This window comes from Artibeus jamaicensis, unplaced genomic scaffold (genome assembly GCF_021234435.1).
Source record: "Artibeus jamaicensis isolate MK-2021 breed Jamaican fruit bat unplaced genomic scaffold, CSHL_Jam_final scaffold_1964, whole genome shotgun sequence".
Taxonomy (NCBI): domain Eukaryota; kingdom Metazoa; phylum Chordata; class Mammalia; order Chiroptera; family Phyllostomidae; genus Artibeus; species Artibeus jamaicensis.
Genome location: NW_026522030.1, coordinates 8,373,561 through 8,398,090, shown reverse-complemented (window position 1 = coordinate 8,398,090; position 24,530 = coordinate 8,373,561). Strand labels below are relative to the sequence as shown.

The 24,530-nt window shown below is 35.1% G+C and overlaps 1 protein-coding gene across 7 annotated transcripts in view; it reads right to left on the bottom strand.

The window, feature by feature from the left end:
• Positions 1 to 583: 583 nt before the first annotated feature.
• PTBP3 (polypyrimidine tract binding protein 3) overlaps positions 584 to 24,530 on the bottom strand; it is a 93,652-nt gene continuing 69,705 nt past the window's right edge. For all 7 annotated transcript variants that reach the window (XM_037152799.2, XM_037152801.2, XM_053656141.1 and 4 more), the window contains 7 exons: positions 18,294 to 18,371; positions 13,547 to 13,686; positions 13,278 to 13,311; positions 10,734 to 10,826; positions 9,849 to 10,065; positions 5,944 to 6,021; positions 584 to 5,792 (listed from right to left, as the gene is read on the bottom strand). In XM_037152799.2, coding sequence (XP_037008694.1) covers positions 5,660 to 5,792; positions 5,944 to 6,021; positions 9,849 to 10,065; positions 10,734 to 10,826; positions 13,278 to 13,311; positions 13,547 to 13,686; positions 18,294 to 18,371 — 773 coding nt within the window. In that variant the 3' untranslated portion in view covers positions 584 to 5,659. The remainder of the gene's footprint in view (positions 5,793 to 5,943; positions 6,022 to 9,848; positions 10,066 to 10,733; positions 10,827 to 13,277; positions 13,312 to 13,546; positions 13,687 to 18,293; positions 18,372 to 24,530) is intronic.

The window sequence follows — 24,530 nt, the reverse complement described above, 5'->3', positions numbered from 1 at the left end:
CCCCAGAAATAAAACACTTATCTAAGGAAAAGCAGTAATATAGGCAGCTGGTAACTGTACTATACCCTTTAATTAAAAAGTACACAAACTGAGTTTGAGATCACATCTCCTACCTCAAAATTCAGGGATACTAATCCCACAGGGCAGTAAAAAACTGAACCAGACTAGAAAAAGTGTTCCAACTCTTTTTGGCATTTCACATTATCTCGTGTGTGTGTGTGTGTGTGTGTGTGTGAGAGAGAGAGAGAGAGAGAGAGAGAGAGAGAGAGAGAGAACTCAAACAAGTGCACCAGTGTGCACTCATACTAAACGAGGAGTGCCATAGAAAAAGTTGCATTACAGGACAATTACAAAAGCAGTTTGCTCATTAACAAAATGAGAATTGTTCCTTAACTGAAAAAGAAGTGGTTAGTAGACTTATGGTTTTTTCAGTTTTTAAAGTTGTATAAATATGTGCTTGCTACTCTCTATGACAAGTTTAGATGGATGGCTATGAAAAATAAAACAAAATATGACATCATTAGAATTACAGGTAAGACAAGGGGAAACCCAAAGTACAGACAAGGACACAGAAAACCTGAAGAGCGTACAGATGTCATGACATTTATTAAAAGGCATGCTACAATGCTATAGTTGTTAGGAAAAGAGACCAGAGATACCAAGTAATAGTCAGCAAATATACAAACTGAATGAAAATGGAATATACTGTAGTGTACAGAAGCTTGAATTAACCATGCACTACGCATTTAGAAAATATGTTTTTTAATATTTTGTCATCTCTTTGCATTTATAACAATTCACTCCAACAATCACAGAATACTTCCCCCCTCCCCCCTCCCCCCTCAATGCCACAAACTGTGTTACAAATGAGGCTGGTACTGCTGCTTATCAAAATATACAAGACAATCGATGTTTTATATAAAACCACTTTATATGTTAACTTGTTCCCAACCCCCACTTTTTTTTCTTTTTTGGCCTGGTTTAAAAAAATGTTGTTACAAATATTTACATCATCTTCTGTTAGATGAACATTCTTATAAACTGAAAAAGGGAATCCTATGAACAGACCATGTAAAACACAAGACAATGTCAGAGGCTCCTAGCTGTGCTATTTTTCTTAAATACAGTACTGAAAATGCCCATTAAACCCTTGTCATCCTAATCCATTCTGTTCACATCTTAACTCCCATTTTCTCTAAGTAGTCTATTCACCAATAGGAAACAGAAAGTAAAGGCCGCTTTGCACTGGGTCTTCTTTCAGAAAGGAGCTTGGGAAAAGATGTTTAATAGAAGTCAAAACCAGAAGTCAGTCTTTGGTCAGAGCAATGAGGTGACATTTTGATGCAAAATTGTACTTGGTCAGTGATCTTTATAATTAGTACTTTCTGGATGCGGGATGAATTTTTAAAATATCTGGGTAAAAATGGTAAGAGGGGAAAAGGCCAGAGCATGACATCAAAAATAGCTATTAAAATATCTGTTATTACAACTACTATATAGATTCAAAAATTGAAAATAAGAGAAGAACAAAAATCTGTTTACAGTGCTGAATTAAGCTTGCCATAAGCAGCTTTCAATTATGACTGTTATCACCAAGGTCAATGGACCAGACAAATATCCCTGTTCTCTGGAACACATGCCTCAGGTTACAAAAACGAAGATGACCACAAAGACTTAGAGCAGCTCTGTTCTTGGACCTGCACGGTGCTATATAATGAGTATTATGCAATAAAGGCAAAACTGTGACTGAGACTTCACCCACTCAGTTACAATTCTTTACTTGTATGAATAGTCTGTGGGATAACGTTCCTTTAAAACCATATAGTACATTTCCTGAAAACCAGAATACTGACACTACCTTAGTCTTGAACAGGAAGGATAGGTCAATTAAGACTACTAAAGAAGGCACATAAACTTTGGTCCCGTTTAGTTTGTCTCCCTCTATAAAACCCCCGGAAACTAGTATTTTATTAAGTTTACTATTTTTTAAAACAATTCACAACTGTCAGAATTTGCTCTGAAAAAAGACTGCAAATAAGTCTTGTAGGTAACAACACAGCTCTTTTAAAAGACGGCTGAGTTCTATTTTTCTTTAAAGGAAAAGTTTTGTGCAATCTGAATTGTATTTCTTTTAATACAATAGTAGAATATTTTAAGTCTGGCAGTTTTATTCTTGTTAACAGATCAAGACAAAGGAAAGGCTAAGAAAAATGCTTTTACGCATAGTCACGCTGTCTTTTTGGTTTTAAAAATAGCAGTACACATTATGTTTTCTAAGAGATAGGCTAACAGTTTGGCAAACTTTGGGTTTTTATTAAGTGACTCATTGGGGGGGGGCACATACTTTTGTACTTGTCATCTTTTTTCCAAAAACATATTTAGTGGGAACAGAAGAGCAATTACATGATCACGTACTCAATGTATATATCAACTTTGCTGCCTTGAGGACACGGAGCTTTGAGAAGTTTACATGAAAATGAACAGACATTTATGAGTTACTTCTCACCAACTGGTGCACAATCTATGATTGCGACTATAGACAGAGAGAAAGAAGGCATTACTCTGCTCCCAAAAAGAATTAGGCAGACAGAAAGAAGTACGTCTCTAAAAACTGTGAGATCTGTATCTTTTAACAACAGCCAAAAAAACAAACAAAAAAACAATGCCTATACAAATAAATGATCACCATATTTAGTCTTAAAGAATTTAATGAGCTATTGGATAAAATTCTGATACTGTTCAGTTTTCGTTTAAGATACTGGGTTATTTTTCTATTTGTTTCTCACACAAAACACATTTTACTGCTCTGAAAGTTATTTAAACCTAAAAAAATTTTTTTGGCATAAATTGCTACTGTTACACATGTACTGCTATTTTTTTAAAGTCCTGAATATATACACTTTTTGTAAAAGTGAAGACACTTCCAAAAGTGTTAAGACAATACTCCTTAAAATAAAGTAAGCGAGCTTAAAAATAGAATACTATGTCAGCTGAACAGCAAAAACATGGCTTAGAAGATATCTAATAAACGCATGCCAAAAAGAAAAATACAAAGATCTAATTTTTCCACTACCCTGATATTTTTAAACTTTTTACAGAAAATATGCCAACACAAATACTGTAGACTCCTAGCATTCAAACAGCAAATAGCCCAGTACAGACAACATTGAGGTGCTACAGCTAACTTTTAGACACAAATTGATGGTTTCAAACACACTATTTTAAATAAGAATACCTCACTTTTCCAAATCTTAATTTGATTAATTTCTTTGTCAATAAATTAAAAGGTATGTAATGTGTATATGTATGTACATCAGAAGAGTGCATGTGTGTATCTATATACATATAGATATACACACACTTATCTATACACACACATACACAAATCCCTGAAGAGGATTCAAATGTTCTCTCAGATTTAAAGGCCCTGCCCCATTTCACAATTACATTCAACACCATTATGATCTCCCCTATGCTACACTTTTGCTATCCTAACACACTGAACGTTATGAGAATCGTGACTTTAAATTACACAGTAATTTTTAACTGAAAGCAAATGAAATAATCCAACTGAAAGCAAATGAAATAATCCAACATGCCGCTGAAAATTTGAATAATGCCTAAATAAAAGGAAAAAAAGAAGCACACTGGGGGAGATTTCTCCAAGAGATTTTTTCCTCCCCGCTTACTCAGTGTTTCACTGAAAATACACCTCATAAATGAAAAAATAATAACTTGTTAAGTGACTATACCTATCTACTCAGCCAATGCTATACTGATCCACCCAAAAGGTCTCAATTTAGTGTCCTCCCTCCTATCCCACCAACCTACTATTGCTCAGTGTTGCGAGAATTCTGCTTTTAAACAACCCATAATGTCCTCTGTCATCTCCAATTTTTTGTAAAATTTCTTTTGCAGAATCCTTCCTGTGTCCAAACTAATGGCTGGAATATAGCAAAAAGACTGAGATATTCACTGTAAAGGTGAGATGAGCCACTCTGAGAATCTGAAAAGTGTAAAAGCAGGGGGCAAAAATGTCCCTTTTGACAATTCCTGCTTTAAAAATCTGATCAAGCACTGAAAGAATAATTAACAGAAGCAAAGTTTCTCATTAATGAGAAACAATGTTACATTATACAATCACTGAATCAACATTAAAATGTACTCTTACATTCAACCAAAAGAAAAACAGGACAGAGAATGAGAAGGAACCCACTCTGTCATACCCCATATATGTGGGCACTCAGTTATGAAGGTTACAGTAACAAAGAAAACCAAGTTCTCACTTGAGTACTGAGAAAAACCAAGTAATCCTGAGACAAAATATGATGAATGATAAAGGTTAGACAAGATCCAGAAACTGAGATTGCATTTCATAGGTCCACATAGGTGTGCCATACTGGCAATGACCGCTATTGGTCACAATGTGAAGAGGCCTACAGGTGTGCACTGAGTTATTCTCCAAACCATTTACCCTTCCCCACCCCATCTCTGCACCAAAGCACCATAAATTTGAATAAAAACTATTACTTATTGAAAACCACTTAACATAGCAATGAAAAAAACCTTAAAATCCTTACCAAAACAGGGAAAGAAAAGACACTCACCAAGCCCACAATATAGCTTTCAAGATACTTAGATAAAATTCTAACCTATTGTATCATAAGCACATAAGGCACATAATAAGAAATTAAGTAAATACACAGTAATTCTGAATAAGTATTACAGATTATAGTGGTACAAAAAACCCTTGAGATTAATTTATTTCTAAAAGAAGACCTTACCAAAAATAACTTTTAAAAATCTGTCAAACCATATGATAGACCTGAATATTTTCCTTAAGACTGTAAACTTTTTTCTGAAAACAATTATAAAAAAGTAGTTTATAAGTAGAACTATTTTTTTTAAATTTTCTAAGATCATATTATCTTACTCAGCAAATGTGTTATTTTTAAATTTAAAACATGATTTTTCCTAATAAAATTACTAATTATTCTAACACCTTAACTGATCCTGGCTGGAATTTCCTTGGGGAAAGCTGAGACACTTCATTTCTCCAATCTTCAAAAGTTAAAGATATGCAATATTCAAAGGAGTGTCTTACAGTGAAACAAACCATTGAAAGAAAATATGGAATTTTATAAATCTGCTTCCAAAACAACCTAATTTATGTATAACTATCAATATAGGTAAAATAATTTATAAGTGAACATAATTCTGAATCATAAAGTTAAAAACTTGGTTGTAAGAAATTAAAATCACTTATATCAAGTAATTTTTAAAAGTTGGTATGTTTAAATTTTTTTTAAGTACAAAGGAGTTTAGAAATGTGTAAGGCTGATCTGGACCCAAACTAAAAAAAAGTCTGTCCTCTTGAAATCCAATTTAATATGGGGAATGAAATTACTGAAAAAAAAAATTTTTTTCCTGAAGATCATTTTCATAGAAACTATGGGATAAAGAAAACACATCTTTGATCACCTATTAGCGGGGGGTCAGGGGTTAATCATCCCTTAATTTTTTAAATATATTTAAATAGCAAACTTGGAAAAAATTATTTGTGTAAAAGAGGCAGAATTGGTCTTGAGATGCTTCAGTCTATGTCTGAACGTTTCACTGAAATTATGGTCCAGTCTTAGGAGAAAAATTCACAGAAAAGTCAGATTGTAGATTTTGAGAAGGAAACTCTGAGGTGGTGATTTTCTCCAAGGTCATGGTTATGAAGCTCAATGAGGGCCTGGATTGCTTCTTCCACAGATCCCAACTGAATAAGGGCCATTTTGCGATCTTTCCTGAAAATGGTATAAGAAATATAAAATGTACAGAATTAATTTTGCCTATAAACCTTCTCCCCAACCCTAGAAGACTTTACTGAACTACCTTAAAATTTACATACCATATTTTTAAACAAGGTTAATTTACTTCTTAAAAGCAAGGACTTACTGAAAAAATTTAAAAGCCTTCACTGTACATCCAGCTTCAGTGAAAAGGTTTTTCAGATCATCCATTGTAACAGAAGGTCTGTGAAAACAATCAAGAGAATCAACCAAGTAGCTTAGCCCTAATTCCCAAATGAAGCACGGAGAATAAAGCCATGCAATGAACACATGATTTGGCGCTGGCCTGAAAAATGTTTGAGGTTGACATATACATGCCCCTGAAACAACAGAATTTTATCTCAAATCTTTTGCAAAAGATGTGGACGGGTATATAAAGGGCAAGAAAATCTTTCTATACAGAGGTAGGCAAATGCAGGTTAACAGTTGTTAGTACGTGAAACGGTTTATTATTGTATTAATGCTTATTAATTATTGTATTAATGCTGATTAATTATTGTATTATTTATTTGCATTACAACTGTAAACCTCCTTTTGCCCACCCTTGTATTTATTCTTCCAAAGGATCAGTACCCATAACACTGGCTTCAGTAATTAATTTTATTACTTTCCAAAACTATTTCCTTAGTTTTGACTTGTCTACTATAGTCCAGTTCTACCCCTTAAACTGCTCCAAGGTCATTGTGAATATTTGTACATGGTAGTCAGGCGCTAAGATGGTCCCCAGTTACTCTGGCTGCCTAGAATTCACGCCCTTGAATACACCCTTGCCACAATGAACAGAGATGTCCTCTGTAAGCTTTAAGGGTATTGCAGAAATGATGCATGTGATTTCTGAGGCTGACAGACACTGTAGTCCCCACCTTACATCTTGAATCATTAGATTTGGAGGAAACCAACTGCTATTTCATGGGGATACATAAGCAGCCATAAAAAGAGGTTCTTGTGACAAGCGAGGGCCTTCTGTCAATAACTGGGCACATGAATGAGCTGCTCAGGAGGTGGCCCCAATTAAACATCCAGATTCAACCTTATGAGAGACTCAGCCAAAACCACCCAGCCAAGCAACTTCTGGATTCTTGACTCACAGTTATATTATGCGATAATGAACATTTACTACTATGCTTCTCATTCACTTGTTATGTACCTTTGAGTAAGTCACTTAACCTGAGCCTCTCAGTTTCACTGATAAAATGAAACTCATGACCTTACCTCAAAGGTCATATGGACAAACTAAAAGAGACAAAAAGTAGAATACAGTAGATTCCCCACTAGTCACGGTTTCGTTTCTATAGTTTCAGCTACCTGCAGTCTGAAAACATTAAGTGGAAAATTCATGAAATAAACAATTCATAAGTTTTAAATTTGGTGCTATTTTGAGTAGCATGAGGAATTTTCCTGCCATCCTGCTCCACTGAGCCTAAGAATCATTCCTCTGTCCAGTGTCTCCACACTGTGTGTGCTGCACACCTGTTAGTGACTAGACACTCAGCACTCAGCTCACCTGCAGTGGTGGTATTCTTGTGCTTGTGTTTAAGTCACCCTCATTTCACTTACTAATGGCCCCAACGAGCAAGAGCAGTGATGCTGGCAATTTAGATATGCCAAAGAAATGCCATAAAGTGCTTCCTTTAAAAAGTAAAAAGGAGCTCTGGCTGGCATAGCTCAGTGGATTGAGCGCAGGCCTGGGAACCAAGCAACCACTGTTCGATTCCCAGTCAGGGCACATGCCTGGGTTGCAGGCTAGTTCCCAGCAGGGGACACACGAGCGGCAACCATACATTGATATTTCTCTCCCTCTCTCCTTCCCTTCCCCTCTAAAGATAAATAAAGTATTAAAAAAAAGTGAAAAGGAGAAAGTTCTTAATAAGAGAGATCTCATTTACATAACTTTTATTATAGTATTTTGTTGTAATTATACTATCTTATTATGTTATTGTTAATCTCTTTTGTGCCTGATTTATAAACTTTACTGTAGGTATTATGTATGTACGGGGTCTTGTAACGTATTTTCTGGAAATAAGGGGGAAATACAATAGTGGTTACCAGGGACTAGGGAGTAGAGGGAAATGTGATTATTGTTTAATGGGTATAAAAGTTCAGTTTGGGACCATGACAAAGATCCAGACCTGAATAAAGGTGACGGTTACACAACATAAATGTACTTAATGTAAACATACACTGAACTGCACACTCAAAAATGATTAAAGCAGTAAGTTTCAAGTTGTATATAATTTTCAAAATTTAAAAGTTTAGTAAGAAGACTAAATGAGCCCTGGCTGGTGTGGCTCAGTGGATTGAGTGTTGGCCTTTGAATCAAAGGGTCACCAGTTTGATTCCTGGTTGGGGCACATGCCTAGGCTGCAGGCCCAGTCAATTACTCAGTGCAGGGCATGGGGGCACATGAGAGGCAACCACGCACTGATGTTTTTCTCCCTCTCTTTCTCCCTCCTTTACCTTCTGTTTAAAATAAATACATAAAATATTTTTTAAAAAGATTAAATGAGGTAATACCCATAAAACACCACCATAGTGCCCAGAATTTGGTAGATGGTTCAGAATATATTAATGTCCTTTCCCACTTCTACCCACAAGTTTTGTGTACGTTGCAATTTGAGACCAGCTCCTGGATAATGTATTGTATTTAAGTAGGGAATAATGACAGTACCTGCCTCTCGATCTAAATATGTTGCCCCTCTACCTGACTCTTTAGTGGTGAGCTGAAGAATTTCTAGATCAACATAATCTCTCTATATTTTTTAAGTGGTTTCTCCAACTTCCTAGCTGGCATGAGGTTTGAGCTACTGCCCAATTCAGATTCAAGGTTTCCCCAAGCAGCTTAATTGGAGACTAGCTGGGAGTCCAAGTAATCAACAGTTTTGAGTAATTATTTTCTAAACCTACTCATCTCCTATTCTCATTCTCAATAATGTTCTAAAACTTTACCATTCTCCATTCCCTCAGTCTTTAAATTTCCACCTATATATATTATACCCATACACCCAGCTTTTTACCCACCCTTTCCAAAGCGTTCCCCTCTTCATGTAATAGATTAAACTATACAAAATTGCCATCTTTGTTGGTTAAGGATTTCAAGAATTAGAATGGGGTTGCCAAGTGTTTTCTCTAAAGGGCCACACAGTAAATACCTTAGGTTTTGATGACCATACAATTTCTGTCGCAACTCTTCAGCTTTGCTGTTGTAGCTCAAAAGCAGCCACAGATAACACATAAATGAATGAATGTGGTTGTGTTCCATGCAACTTTACTCATGTAACATGAAATCTGAATTTTATGTAATTATCTCAAATGACAAAATATTTTCCTATTGCTTTCCCACCATCATTTGAAAATGTAAAATGTTTTAGCTGGCTCCTGGGCCACACCAAAACAGGTGGTTTTGACCCACAGGCTGTAGTCTTACTGGTCCTAGACTTGGAAGATTACTGAAGAACAAGTCTGCCACAACACTGCTAATACAGGATGGTCACCACGAAAATCACTTTTAGTTACAATTAATTATAATTAATGTTGATTATAATTGACAATGATATATGGCTCTGCAGCTTATAGATAACAAAGAATTCTTTTTTAACAAATTCTTAAATACATAAATTATTTGATTTTACTAAGCTGGTTACTTAAGAGTCTTCTATACAAAGGGAGTACGAATATATACCAATGCAGTATTTCTGCATAAACTTATTCTTATACCCTTTTATAACCAATAAGTAACAGGTAACTAGTTGCTAATTTTCTACTTGGAAAATTTCAAAACACTGCTATCTTTTACTCTTTGCTGTGTAGGCTGAAGATATAATCTTTCTCAAGACATAATGTCAAATGAATCATCTCACAAGAAATTAGTGGACAGGACAACTGCTACATTAAAATAACTTCAGAGTTTTTACCTCTCTTAAAACATATGCTATTTATAATAATAGTTATGAATTACTAGTCAATAGAAAGTTAGTAACCATTTAAATGAACAATAACTAATCAAGTACATACGGGATATTGGAAAGATGCAGTGTGGCTGATGGTGGAAAAATGTTCTGGAAGTTTTTAGAGCCAGGCTTTTTGAAGCGATGCAAAGGACTATTACTAAAATCCTTAGTCAGACCTTGGTCTTCTTGTCCCTCTCGAGGAAGCTGAACTGTTTGATGTTTGGACAGTGTAGCACGAAGCACTTTTCCATAAAGTCTCTGACCGCTCAGATGATTCATCGCTGGTGCACAGGAAGAAAATAAGAAATAAGAGTAAGTTTGGGTATTAAAATAGAGCCTCTGTAAAATTTGTCTAACTTATCAGCAATTCTTTTTATTTAGTCATTTAAAATTCTATTGTTAGAGGGTAAAAATGGTTATAAATTTAAAAACTCTTACATATAGAAAGGTACTAATGATTTAACTTTATTGTAAGGAAAGAAAAGCTGTCAAAATAAAAAGAACTATCTTCCCAGCACAATGCTAGGGAGTTCCCAAGTATCTGAAACATAGCAAGTGCTCAAGAAATAATTATTGCACAAATCAGTATGTTTTATAAAAATTCTGAGTGCTAACATAATAGCCACTGCAACAATGAACAGTGACACCACAGAATGATACTTTGTTGTACCATCATTATGAAGTTTGCCAAACTTTTATGTCATGCAACAGTTCTAACCCTAGAGTCAAAGCTCTAAATAGCAATATGTTCAAGTAGATAAATGAACTTCAGAGAGTAATAAATATTTTTAATCTTTATAAAATACAAACATGTTCAAATAATTATAAAGACATTAGCACAAAGAGGTACTCTTCAGTAAAAGTATATTCGTACTAGTGGTAAGTTTATTTTACAGGAAGATTCATATACAAACGGATAAGGTAAATTATTATTCTTAATCATTAGTACCTAGCTGAGCTTGATTTGCATCTGCCATTTGAACCAAAGCATTTTCTTTCTTATTAAACATAATCTTCACTCGATGCACATCACCATATACTCCTAGTTAAAAAGACAAAAGAAAACAGTTCTTAATGTCTAACTGTGTAATATTTAATTAATTTTACTAGTACATTAAAAGGTTTCTTTTCTCATAGAGGTAGGGGGAAAAGTGGGTTTAGAGTTGTAAATATATGAAACAGAGTTTATTCTTGTATTATTATATTATTTTCCAATACAAACAACTGTGAACCTACTTTTGCCCCACCCTGTACACATTCCCTGAGCAATCTCATACATACATTCCCCAATTTGTATCTCTTCTATGTTCCACATCACCCTTCTCCCTTTCCCACTTCAATCTTCACAATCTCTGTTGATAAATATTATCATATCCAAACACTTCCTCTAGTTAGATACTTGGAATTCATCTTTGACTTTCTTTCTTTAAACTCTTACCTCCCATAATCACCAGCACCCAGTGACACTATGGCCTAAACATCTACCACATCTGTCTACTCCTGCTCACTGTCATGACCATCGAAGCTATCATCATCACCGTTTCACATCTGCAGTGTCATAATAGCCTCCTAACTGATTTCATCACAACTAATTTTTCTGCATTGGTCTTCCCCGTGGTGAGTCCTACATCCCAAAGGATACGCAAAATGATTTGCTTATACAAAACCAACATGAGAAATTACATTTAACTACTTTTTAATATATAGGTAAAATTATAGGCAGAAGTTTCTATAATATACAAGGTATTCTCTCATTTTCTTCCATTTGGCATATTAAAATCTACTGCAGTTTATGTGCCACAGGGTATCATCAATATTACAAAAATAAGGCCCTTAAGGAGTGCTGGTTATCTTGTGGGCAAGCACCTGAGAACAACTGGACTTAGAGATGAATGGTACTTTTAAAATTTAAAACAATACAAGTATTCTTGTCCTTTTCACAAATACGCTGTCCTTTTCAGAAATAACAAGTGGCTGAAATAGATATTATTTTTTAAAAAATAGCAACTTGTTCTTCAAGCTGATTTTTTAAATGACAAATTAACTACTTTTAGAAAGAAATGTCTCTACTTTTAGAGACAAATTTTCATGTCTCTTATTAAGAAAGAGACATATGAAAATGTACCATTAGTACATGATTTCATTATTGAAAATTGATGGAAATGTGTCACCAATAAAAACTTCTACTACAAATAAACATAAAGGATCTTTGTGGGATGATCAAAATGTTCTAAAATTGGACTTTGATAATAATAATAATAATAGCTGCACAATTCTGTAAATTTATTAACAATCATGGTGCTATGTGGTATATTGTCTGGCTACAAATTGCACTTCTAAAATGCTGTTTTAAAAGCCCATTACCCACTCAAAATATTTAAAACAATTTTCTATCATAGTAAAAATTCTTCCAAATGGAAGTGAGTTTTAATCTCATTTGTTAAAAATATTCTAAAACAACAGTTTTCAAGATCAACTAATTTAACAGGAAATGAAACTTTTCTAACAACAAAAATTAGTGGAATAGATTGAAAAATTAGTAACATAATTAATTGGGTAGAGCAGCAATGAAACACTTCTATTTATAATGCATATGCTTAAGAGGCATCTTTTTCAGTAACAACAACCGTTAAGATCAAGTACTAAAATAAAGTGAATTTAAAATCAGCCCTTAGAATACTGAATCAAAATACAAAATATTTCTGAAAATAATAAAGCATATCAAATCATATTTCTCACTAAATGTTAATAGCTTTTTATGAAGTTTTCATTAATAAAACCATAAAAAATTAAATATAGCTTATTTAATTGCTCATATACTTATACATATTATACTAACATAATGAATACAGTATAAGATGGATGAAGTATATGAATAACTAAGCATATATACATTGGGAGTACATGCCAATTTTTTTTAACTGAGAAACACTATTAGAAAGTTTAGAGATTTGTAAAACCTGAATCTCATTATGCCTCTCTCTTCCTTAAAAGTATTCAATGGTTCCCTACTGTTCTCAAATGAAAACCAAGCACCATAATTTAGCTCACAAAGCTCTTCACGATGTTGCCCGTATTATCCGTGTGGACAGCGTCAATGCACCTCTCGCTTACAGCCTCCACTGGACTTGCTTCACTGCCATGTTCCAGAAGCACTCTCTCTCCCTGCTAGTATCTGAAAAAGGCTATTTGCCCTTCTTTTTCTGCCGGTTAACACTCATTTTTCACAAGTCAGCTTAACTATCATTTCTCTCGATACACCTTCTTTGATTCCCTCAAATAGGTTAGGACTCCCAGGTACATGTTCTCTTTTTACAAAAGTTTATCATAACTACTTACTAAGTCTTATTAACTGCTCTATTATCAGTCAAACATACTACTTGCCACACAGAGACAGTCAATAAATATTACTGGATGATAAAATGTGCTCAATCCACATCGCAAATATAAAAACAGCAAAAATAACACCCCCAACAAAATATAAAGAACTTACCAAATAAGATAAACAGTCCATGTGGTGTGATAAGCTAAAAAGGACAATACAAAATATGTGTCTAAGTAAAAAGTTAAAATAAGTTTACTTGTAGTACCAAGTGACTTTGTTTAAAGCATTTATTTTATATATTTCCTCTATATATACCAGTGTTGAATTTTAATAAAAATCATTGAAATAAACTTAAACATTTTTATTTGAATGCAACTTTACACCAGAAACCACTCCAGACCTCCTCCCGAAAGACTGTTTTATACTTTGCAACTCACATCAGGGTTGAGATTGGTGACAAGCAGAACAGAATTTCCTGGTATACCACTCGCCCCAGGAACAGCCATCCTTCCAGTGACAGCAGAGGAGGCAAGTGTGAGAGGCCCAAGAGGTCCAGGAACAGCTGGGACCGACAGACCTTTTTAAAACACCAAGAGCATTTCATATTCAAGTTATCTGGAGATTACAACACTTAATAAGTAAGTCAATGAAGACAAAAGCAAAAATAGGTAAGAAAATGTGTCAAAGCTACCATAAGGATATGGAAGGCCAGTTTTCAGCCCTACAGAGTCTGTCTGGAAGTCAAGTCCTTTGTTCTTTAATGTTATCATAGTCAGTATTCTATTACCAATACAGAATTTGCAGAGCAACTAAATTCACTGGTCTTAAAAGCCATTAGACTTCTCAGAGAATCTATCAACTATAAGCACTCTCTCATTTCCTGAAATATGTGTATTCCAGCACATTTCTATAACATAGATAGAATTTTCATATTGACTTCTACCATAAAACAAGATATAAACAAGGTCTGTCTGAAAAAAGTCCAGCCACTGTTAACATAACAATGGTTTGCTTGACATGGATGTAACCTGGCAGCTAAGAGTGTGGACTGGGATGTGCATGTGTAAATAATGACGACTTCACTGTACTAGTCAGTGGAGGTAGTAGACACCCTTGGGTAAGCATGTGTACTGTGTGGCTGTGGCATTCAAAATGACTGAGTAGAGCAACAAATCTGCATCAAATTTTGCATTAAGCTTAACATTCTTCCAAGGAAACTTTTTAAATGATTCAAGAAGGCTTTTGGGGATGATGCAATGAGTGCAGCACAAATAAAAGGTGTGGCACAAATGCTTCAAAGATGGTCAAGAATCTGTAGAAAGTGATCCATGTTCTGGAAGACCAGCATCAAACAGAACACTTAAGAAGGCTGAATGTGTAGGGGCTGCAATCAACAAAGATCGGTGACCAACAGTGAGGGAAGCTGATCTGGGGATTCCAAAAATCACTCTCTGGGATTTTGACACAAGATCTTGGCATGAAACATGTGGCAAAAATCATCGCACAGTTTCTGCTACCAGAGTAGAAGGAACACAGCTGCAGTTGCTAATGACTTGATTCAAACTGCTACAATGAACTCGATTTGACACCCTGTGACTTCTGGTTTTTCCCAAAACTAAAATCACCTCTGAAAAAGAACAGATTTCAGACCATCGATGATATTCATGAAAATGTGATGGGGCAGCTGATGGTGATTCCAACAAAGGACTTTGCAGTGTTTTAAACTGTGGGAGAGTCTGGAAGAATTGTGTGAGGTCCCAAGGTGCCTATTTTGAAGGAGAGTGAGGCATCATTGCCCTGCGTACAATGTTTCTTCTGTCTTCTTCAATAAACGTTTCCATTTTATTTTATTTTATTTTATTTTTTATTTATTTATCTTTAGAGGGGAAGAAAAGGAGAGAGGGAGAGAAACATCAATGTATGATTGCCTTTTGTGCATCCCCTGCTGGGAACTGGCCTGCAGGGAACTAGCCTGCAACCCAGGCATGTGCCCTGACTGGGAATCGAACCGCAATTGTCTGGTTCACAGGCCCACGCTCAATCCACTGAGCTACAACAGCCAGGACGTTTCCATTTTTCAAAGTACATGGCTGGACACTTGCTGGACAGACCTCCTATGTTTTAAAAATCTTTGAGCAGAAGTCACAAATATGCATGCCAAGTGGTACTGCATGTTCTAAAATTGAATTGTGAAAATACACAACTCTGTAAATTTACTAACAATCACTGAGTTGTATATCTAAGACAGGCATATAGCCAGAAATGTATGACATTCTGTATGGGAGAGTAGTATGTAACCTTGTGAAGTGTTATTACCATCAACTACAGATTTATAGAATTCAATATTCTTCCGTATCAAAAATTTTCAAGCTCTCTATTTCCCTGGATATATCAGAACTACTGAAATTTGTATTATACTGTAATGCTGTCACTACATACTATACTTAAAGCAACACACCTTCTCTGAAGGCCCCACTATTTGGGTTCTCAGCTTAAAAATTATCTAAGGTAGCCCTGACTGATGTGGCTTAGTGGGTTGGGCATTGTCCCACAAACTAAAAGGCTGCCAATTCAATTCCCTGTCAAGACACATGCTGGGGGCATGAGAGAGGCAACTAACCCATGTTTTTCTCACACATCAATGTTTCTCTCTCTTTTTTCCTCCCTTCCCCTCTCTCTAAAATAAATAAAGTCTTTTAAAAAATTATGTAAGGTAAAATCTCTAGTTTATACACAATGAACCAATTCCTTAATTCACTGATTCTTAAAGCTCAAAATTTCTTGTAATAGACAGGACCTTGCCACTTTACCATAAACCATGTAACTAAATGCAATACAGTTTGCATTCATACTGGTATTTTGCTTGATCAATCTAGTATCATTACTACTATCCTGCTGAATTTTAAAATTGTGCAGAACACATCTCAGGCTGGATACCCTTCCATGAAATTTATAATCAATAGCTTTTCACATGACTTCTTATGTCCCTCTAATCCAACCCCACGACTTTTGAATAACTTATTTTTTCATTTAAAAATTTTTAATTATAGTTTACATTCAATGTTATTTTGTATTAGTTTCAGGTGTTTAGCATATTGGTTAGACAATCATATACCTTACAAAATGTTCCCCCCAATATTTCAAGTAAACACTTGGCACCATACATAGTCATTCAATATTATTGATTATATTCCCTATGCTGTATTTTTGTAGGCTTATCATATACTGCTAAAAGTACACCTTAGCTACACTGTGGGATGCCTCTCTGTGTGTGTGTGTGTGTGTGTGTGTAGTTGTACATACACAATCTTTCGCTGGTATCTATGGATGCCCACATATATCAAATGATGAGGATTCTGAAATTCCTTACATAAAATGGCAAAGTATTTGCACATGACCTATGTACATCTTCACATATACATCTCTAAATTACTTACAACGCAATGTAAATGCTGTGCTTTGTGAATGCTTGTTATACTGTACTGTTTATGGAGTAATGACAAGAAAAAAGTCTCTATGCATTCAGTAAATACACAATCACTGAATGTATAACTATATATATAGATAGTACACATCAGTAACATTTCTGTCTCCAAACAGTTTCAATCCACATTTGGTTGAATCCAAATGTGCAGAGCCCATGGACATGGAGGGCTGATTGTATATCCCGCTGCAGAACCTTAAAAGTCTTATCAACTTCTCTTTCTTAACATCTACTACAGTATTTTATACACAGTATTTCAAAGAGAAAGATATAAAAATGACAAAAACCTATATCACTACCTTAAAATGTATATCAATTTAACATCAATTTATCAATTAAATGTATATCAATTTAAAATAAATAAGAACAGTATACAATGCCTGCATTTTAATGGAATGGGCAGAATATTCATTTAACATGTTAGTTAACATGTCTTAAAACTACCGAAAACCCTGAAACTTAAGCCTTGATCAATCTTCTTACTGCTTTTTCCTTTTTAATTAACTTCATCCTGTCTATCAAAGAAAAGTAGTTAAAATTCCCTGAATTAGAAGGGTAGAATATGAAGATTATTGCCAGAAAGCAACTATATTGTGACTTAAGATACAGTTATATTCACAAATCAACCAGAAGCTGGAAGTGTAATATGTAGGCTAGCTTAATGTTAATGCCACTCTTCTAACTGGCGACCTCAAAATTTTCTTTAGGAACTAGAGATAAAACCACAAAGAAATTTTTCCATCTCCTTAAGTTACAATCAAACTTGTTTACTATTTGGAAAAGTGTGAGAGCCATCCTGCCACGTATAATGTGCATCCATGTATAGTGCACACCAATGTTTCTGGCCCAAACCTTCAGGAAGAAAATATTATTTTTTAATTCAATTATTTATGTTTATATTTAGATATTTGCTTTTTGTATTATAAAAATTTTAGCAGTTATTTTCAAACATATTATGGTATAAGAAATTTTATGTAACAAATAATTACCAAACACAAGAACAGATACAAGGTATTTCAGGTACTAACCATGGATAATTGCGCATCCTTATTTTTCCCTAAAAAATTTGGGCAAAAAAGTATGCATTATACATGGCAAAATATATTATCCCTGTTAGCTAAAGAAAAAAACACATATCCCCTGAAATGAACAGCATGCATATCATCTTATGGTAATCTTCTGAACTCACTACTGATCCCCCCCCAAAAAAAGGGAGCGAGAGAAAGGATATATGAATAAGGTGAATACTAGGTGCTTATTAATTCAAATATATACTGACTGCATAATATGTACTAAATGACACGAAAGGTTTGAGGACAAACATAAGACACAGGTCTGTTCAACATGTAACTGATAAGATTATCAGCAAAGACAGAAGCAGTCCATACCATTTCCTACAATATCCAAAAAGGCAAACCTAAGGTTATTTAATATATTCAACCTAGAGTTACCTGTACCAATGGCAAATATAAACGATGCAGAACATATAATGGAGATTTACGATTAAGAATGGAATCAGAGAAAATTATTTGTAAATATAAGGAAGCTGTGTATTATACAATAAGCAACTTCTATGGTTAATAAACATAATACTTTTACTGTAAATCCTTCAAATATGTTAGTATTTTTCACCGTGATAAGTTCCTAGAAAATACAGAAAATGAGAAAAATAATTTCAAATTCAACTTTAAAAGAGTCACCTGTAGCTTGAGGAAATCCAATGGCTGGGGCAAATCCAGCAGCCCCTGCATACGGTGAAGAAATTATACCTGGTGCACCTAATGGGAAAGAGAAGCTAAAATAAATATATTACCCCCTATAAATATGGTTATAAAAGCAGTATAAAATGGATATTTGAGGGTATATTACTGATAAAGAGATTCTGTTATGAAATAAAAATTTAATAAGTGATCCTTAATGTATGATTAAAGAGTCTCTGCCACTCACAGAGGAGAACCCCTTTCAACTGGGTTACCCCTCTCAGCTGTTCAGTTTTGAGTTTTTATTTTGTTTCTTAGTTTTAGATTGTATTTATTCAGGGGATTGTTTTTATCTGAAAATCATCAAATATTTATTAAGTTGTACCGTACCTATGTGGTACTGCACTGATAAAAAGGAAATATGAAATAAAAATTCTTGCCTTTGAGAAGTTTACAAACTAAAATATAATTCAAGGAGATTGGTATGCTAAAGATCTAGCAGTTTAAATACAAACTTACTGCAAGTGGTCTAAATAGAAGGGATCACAGAGGATTCACTCTGATTGTCTGAGGTTTCTCAGAGATAAATCTTGAGCTAGACCTGACATACTAATAAACAGCACAGAGTATACTGTGTACTTGATGCTTAACAAATGCTAGTACTCTTCCCTTTCCTTTTAGAAGCTTGGTGACTATGCATCATCAATAGAAACAGGACTTAGTCCCAGTGCAGGAGTCAATATTAATAGAAAAACAATTTGGCTTTGGACATGTTAAGGTAGAGGTAAAGACATTCAAATGGAAATGCTCAACAGTAGAAATGAGGGGACAACCTCAGAATAACTATTATAAGAAACAGGACTGTAAATTATCTATGTAGAAATAAATATAAGAAAGCCATGCCAATGAGAGCCTTCAAATATGCCACTTAAAAGGGCACACAACAAGAAATGAAGAATCTGCTAAAAGCAGAATCTGGGAGTATTAGTACACTTAGGTGGTAGAGGAAGGAAGAGGATATTTTAAGGAAAAGAGAAAAAACAGCCTTAGTTGAAAAATATGAATTATAGTGCTTCAGGATCTAGATAAACTTTTTAGGGGTAAGGAATTAAAAAGAGGTTAAGAAATGAAAAATGTACAAGATAATGAGTAACGTTAGAGCACGAGTGGAAAGTTAGATTATGAGAGTCAAAGGGAGGATTTTTTTTTGTTTAATGATAAGGTGACAAATATATTTATAGAAAGAAAAATGTAGGCTGTATTTTACAAAGGAGTTAAAAGCTTATGTAATTTTTTTCTCTTCACTGAAGATAATTATTTAACAGAATTAGTTAAATATATAGCTGTGATTTATTAAAATAGTTCAAGAAAGTACAGTCATTTAGACTTAGGGATAGAGCCAGCAGAAAGAATTGAAGGTACAAAAATAAACAACTGACAGATACAATAAGAAGGGAAACATATTTACAGAAAGCATATTATGAACCAAACATTCTTCTAATGCTGAATGAAGACACGAATCTGTCCTTGCTAAACTCTAGTCAACTGAAGATCATAGGTAAAATGAGTCATTTTTACAACAGAGTAACTATATTTAAGGCATAAGGGAAGACAACAAAAAAGCTTTACTATGGATATGAGTAATTATAAAAATGTGCATTAGGAAGTTAAACAGAGGAAGAGACATGGAATGCCAAATATTCACTTGCCCCTTCCCTACAGCTCTGGCAGTCCTGTGACTTGCAGTGCCTCCTCCTCTGGGAGGAACACGCAGCCTATGCAACTCCCACTGCATCTGATCATGTCACAGAAACACACAGATGGACATGCTGCCTCTACACAGCAGTTTCAAGAGCTATTATCATATAAACCAACTCTTATTTTTTACTTTCTGCCACGAGAACGCCATGTCTCCCATACAGTGAAATGAACTGTCTTGGCCCAGGCACTAGCTCACAAAGGCATATGAATGAAGGTTGCCAAAGCAGATTCACAGCTGCCTGAGTGTTGATGCTATGAGAGAAATAAATGTCAACTGCTGTAAACCCTGAGATTTGGGCAAACAAGGGAGGTACTTTTTAAACACAACAAAGAGACTAATACAGATGCCCACTGAGAGAGGTCTAAGTCAGGCCAGCAATAGGTTTTAGGGAAATGAGGAAAATCTGGGACAACTATTATAGAACATAAAACAGTGATACATACAAGAACTGGAAAACAATTACCAGGGTCAAATTTTAAATAATTATTTACAAGTAGAATATGATTAGTAGGAAAATCTGTTCAAATCTGAAGAAAAGAATAATTTATAAAGTTTCCTCAAATCTGCTCCTCACATAAACAGAAGCAAAAATATTGTAGCAAAGTAACCAGTCAGACAATAGGTTAGTATCTTTATGAAAAGGTTATACAAACCTCTGACAAAACAATCTAAGATTTGAATGATTAAGAACAAGTATTTGGAAAATGTACCATTGCAAGAATATTAAGGCAAAATAAATTAACAGACATTTTTACCTATGAAATCAATTTATCAGTGTTATTTAAGCTTAATGTCCCAACTGGAGAATGATTAAATACACTGAGTCACTAAACAAAATACTGAGCCATTCACAATATTATAAAAAGTATGTACTATGAAAAATACACAATTATAACTGTTTTTTTAATATGGGTATACTAGCAGATTAAATCATACAAACCAACCTTATTGCAGAAAATGCTCAATGAAAGAATAAAAATGATGTTTAAAAAACCTAACAGCTGACAAGATGAATAGCCAAGCCAAAAACCTAACCTGGTGAAGCTAAGCTTTGGTTTAGTCAGCCTGTGGGGTAATAGACAAGACACAAATTCTAAGGTTAGCCCAAGGAAGTCACTAAGGAGGGTTTCACAACATTAATCTAGAAGTGTAAGCCTAAAATAATCCACCTATTTATCTGCTTCTCCTAAGCTAAGAAGACTGCAAGGAAAGTTACTTACGTGTCTAGCAAAGAAGGAACAAAAATGTTTATGGAAAGTTCTAATCAAATGCAAGCTGTCATGTAAATTTGCAGCCCAAATTTGTATTTTTCGGGGTCTACAGAAAAATTAATAAAATTCTAAATTTAGATGATGATGGTCCAAATATACAGCTTTTTAAGAAAAGGTATATTTTACTATTATGCTATTACAGTTGTCCCACTTTTTTTCCTTTTTATTCCCCTCTGCCATGTAACCCCCTCCCACCAGCATTCCCCTCATGGGTCATACATGTTAAGTTCTTCAGCTTCTCCATTTCCTATACTGTTCTTAAGCTCCCCCTGTCTATTTTGTACCTACCATTTATGCTTTGTATTTCCTGTACCTTTTTCCCCATTCTCTCCCTCCAGCCCTGCTGATAACCCTCCATGTGATCTCCATTTCTGTGATTCTGTTCCTGTTCTAATTGATTGCTTAGTTTGTTTTTGTTTTGTTTTTAGGTTCAGTTGTTGATAGTTGTGATTTGTGGTCTTTATACTGTTCATATTTTTTATCGTCTTTTTTTAGATAACTCCCCTTAACATTTCATATAAAGAAAGGCTTGGTGATGATGAACTACTTTAACTTGACCTTATCTGGGAAGCGCTTTGTCTGCCTTTCCATTCTAAATTATAGCTTTGCTGGATAGAGCAATTCTGGATGTAGGTCCTCACCTTTCATGACTTTGAATACTTCTTGCCTACAAGATTTCTTTTGAGAAATCAGTGACAGTTTTATGGGGACTTCTTTGTGGGTAACTATCTCCCTTTTTCTTGCTGCTTTTAAAATTCTCTCCTTATCTTTAATCTTGGGTACCTTAATGATGACGTGCCTTCGTGTGTTCCTCTTTGGATCCAACTTCTTTGGGACTCTGAGCTTCCCAGACTTCTGGAAGTCTATTTCCTTCACCAGACTGGGGAAGTTTTACTTCATTATTTGTTCAAGTAAGTTTTTAATTTCTTGCTCTTCCTCTTTGCCTTCAGGCATCACTATGATTCAGGTGTTGGAACGTTTAAAGTTGTCTCAGAGTTTCTTAAGCCTCTTCTCCTTTTTTTGAATTGTTTCTCTATGCTGTTCTGGTTCAATGTTTATTTCATCATGCTGTTCCAAATTGTTGATTTGAGTGCTGGTTTGGTTTCCTTCCCTTCACTATTGTTCCCTGTATATTTTTTCTATTTCACTTTGCATAGCCCTTTACCTTTTCCTCTATTTTGTGACCATCCTCAACCATTTCTGTGAGCATCCTGATTACCAGTGTTTTGAACTCTACATCTGATAGGCCGGCTATCTCCTGTTGCTTAGTTCTTTTTCTGAAGTTTTAATATGTTCTTTCATTTGGGCCATTTCTTTGTCTGGGCACACCTGTTACGTTGTTACGGGTAGAGCGTTAGGTATTTGCCAGGGCAGGGCACAGCAGGGCAGGGCAGGCCACTTCACTGTGTATGCAGGGGAGTGGTCAGAAAGGAAACAATGCTGCTTGCTTGGCTCTCGGCTTTGAGTCACTTCTCAAACTACCCATAAGCAAATTGGGCCCTTTCTGGTGCTTATTCTGGGTGGGTGGGTTTGTGTACATTCTAGGACGCCTGTGGGTCCTCCAATGAACTCTCCTGTGAGGCTGGAAGTTTTTCCTCCCACGCAACACCCACAGGTTTTTCTAGCGAGAGGTTTTTGAGACTTTATTTTTCTGAGCTGGAATCCTGAGCTGTGGGGTCTGTCTCTCTCCGGGGAGGGAGGAACAACTCCCCAGGAGGATGAGTTTATCTGCATGCAAATATGGGACTGCCCAGCCTGCCAGCTGCCACCTTGCCACATATTGTCTCCACCTCAGCTGCCCTTCTCCACCCCTCCTACCAGTCTGAATGAATGTTTCTTCTTTAACTCCTTGGTTGTCAGACTTCCATACAGTTCAATTTTCTGGCAGTTCTGGTTATGTTTTGTTTTAAATATGTTACTGTTCTCCTTATGGTTGTGTGAGGCAAACTGTATCTGCCTATACCTCCATCTTGACTGGAGGTCTCACTATAGAGCTTTTAATATTGAAGACAAGTAAATTCTCTCTAGAGGTATATACCACCTTGATCCTAAACCTCTAAAACCTCTCACAATCAATTATACAAATATAATGAATAACTCATCCAAAAAAAAGAAAAGAAAAAATATTTTATTGCAGAAATACAGCTGCAAAGACTTTGGACACTGCCTGGCTGGTGTGGCTCAGTGGGTTGAGGGCAGTGGGTTGAGTGCAGGCCTGCAAACCAAAGGGTCACTGCTTCGATACTCAGTCAGGGCACATGCCTGGGTTGTGGGCCAGGTCCCCAATAGAATGTACACAAAAGGCAACCACACACTGATTTTTCTCCCTCTCTTCCCTTCGCTCTAAAAATAGATAAACAAAACCTTAAGAAAAAAAGATGTTGGACACTGGAATTATCAGATGAAGATTTAAAGGCATGTTGAACAATATCTGTAGGGCATGAGTCAGTTTTTGAAAAAGAACCACATAAAATTTCCGGAAATGAAAACCCATTATTGAAATCTAAAATGACCAGAAAAAATTAAGAAGAGATTTGACAAGGGTAAAGAAATTGTTAATGAAATAAAAGACCCTAAGGAGTTATTCAGAATGTAGCTCACAGATAAAAAAGTAAAAAATATGGAAGTCTGAGACACTCAGAACAGAGCAAGGGCGTAAAACAGGTCTAATCAAAGTTCCAGAAAGTATGAAAAAAAAAAATAGTGAGGACAGTAAATATATGAAAAGATAATTTCTAGAACAACAACCAAAAGATACCCTACCAAATCAAGAATCCCAACGAGCTCCAATCAGAACAAATCATACTGAAACTACAAGACATCAAAGATAAAGAAAATATCTATGGAACAGCCAGAGAGAAAGAACAGCAATTAGGATGACCACTGACTTTCTCAGAGCAACAATGGAAACAAGACTACTGTAGAATGACTTCTTTAATATACTGGAAAATACAACAACAAAAAACCCCCTATCGACCTAGAAGTCTATACTAAGAAAAATATCTTCTAAAATTGACCACAAAATAAAGACATTTTGGACAAATAACAACTGCATATCTTACCACAAACTTCCCTAAATGAATACTGAAGGATGGGCTTTAGGCAAAACGTGATTCCCAGATGGCATATCTGTGTTGCAAGAAGGAATGAAAAACCTCAAGAATTATACATGACTTAATGTAAATGAATACTGATTGTATAAAA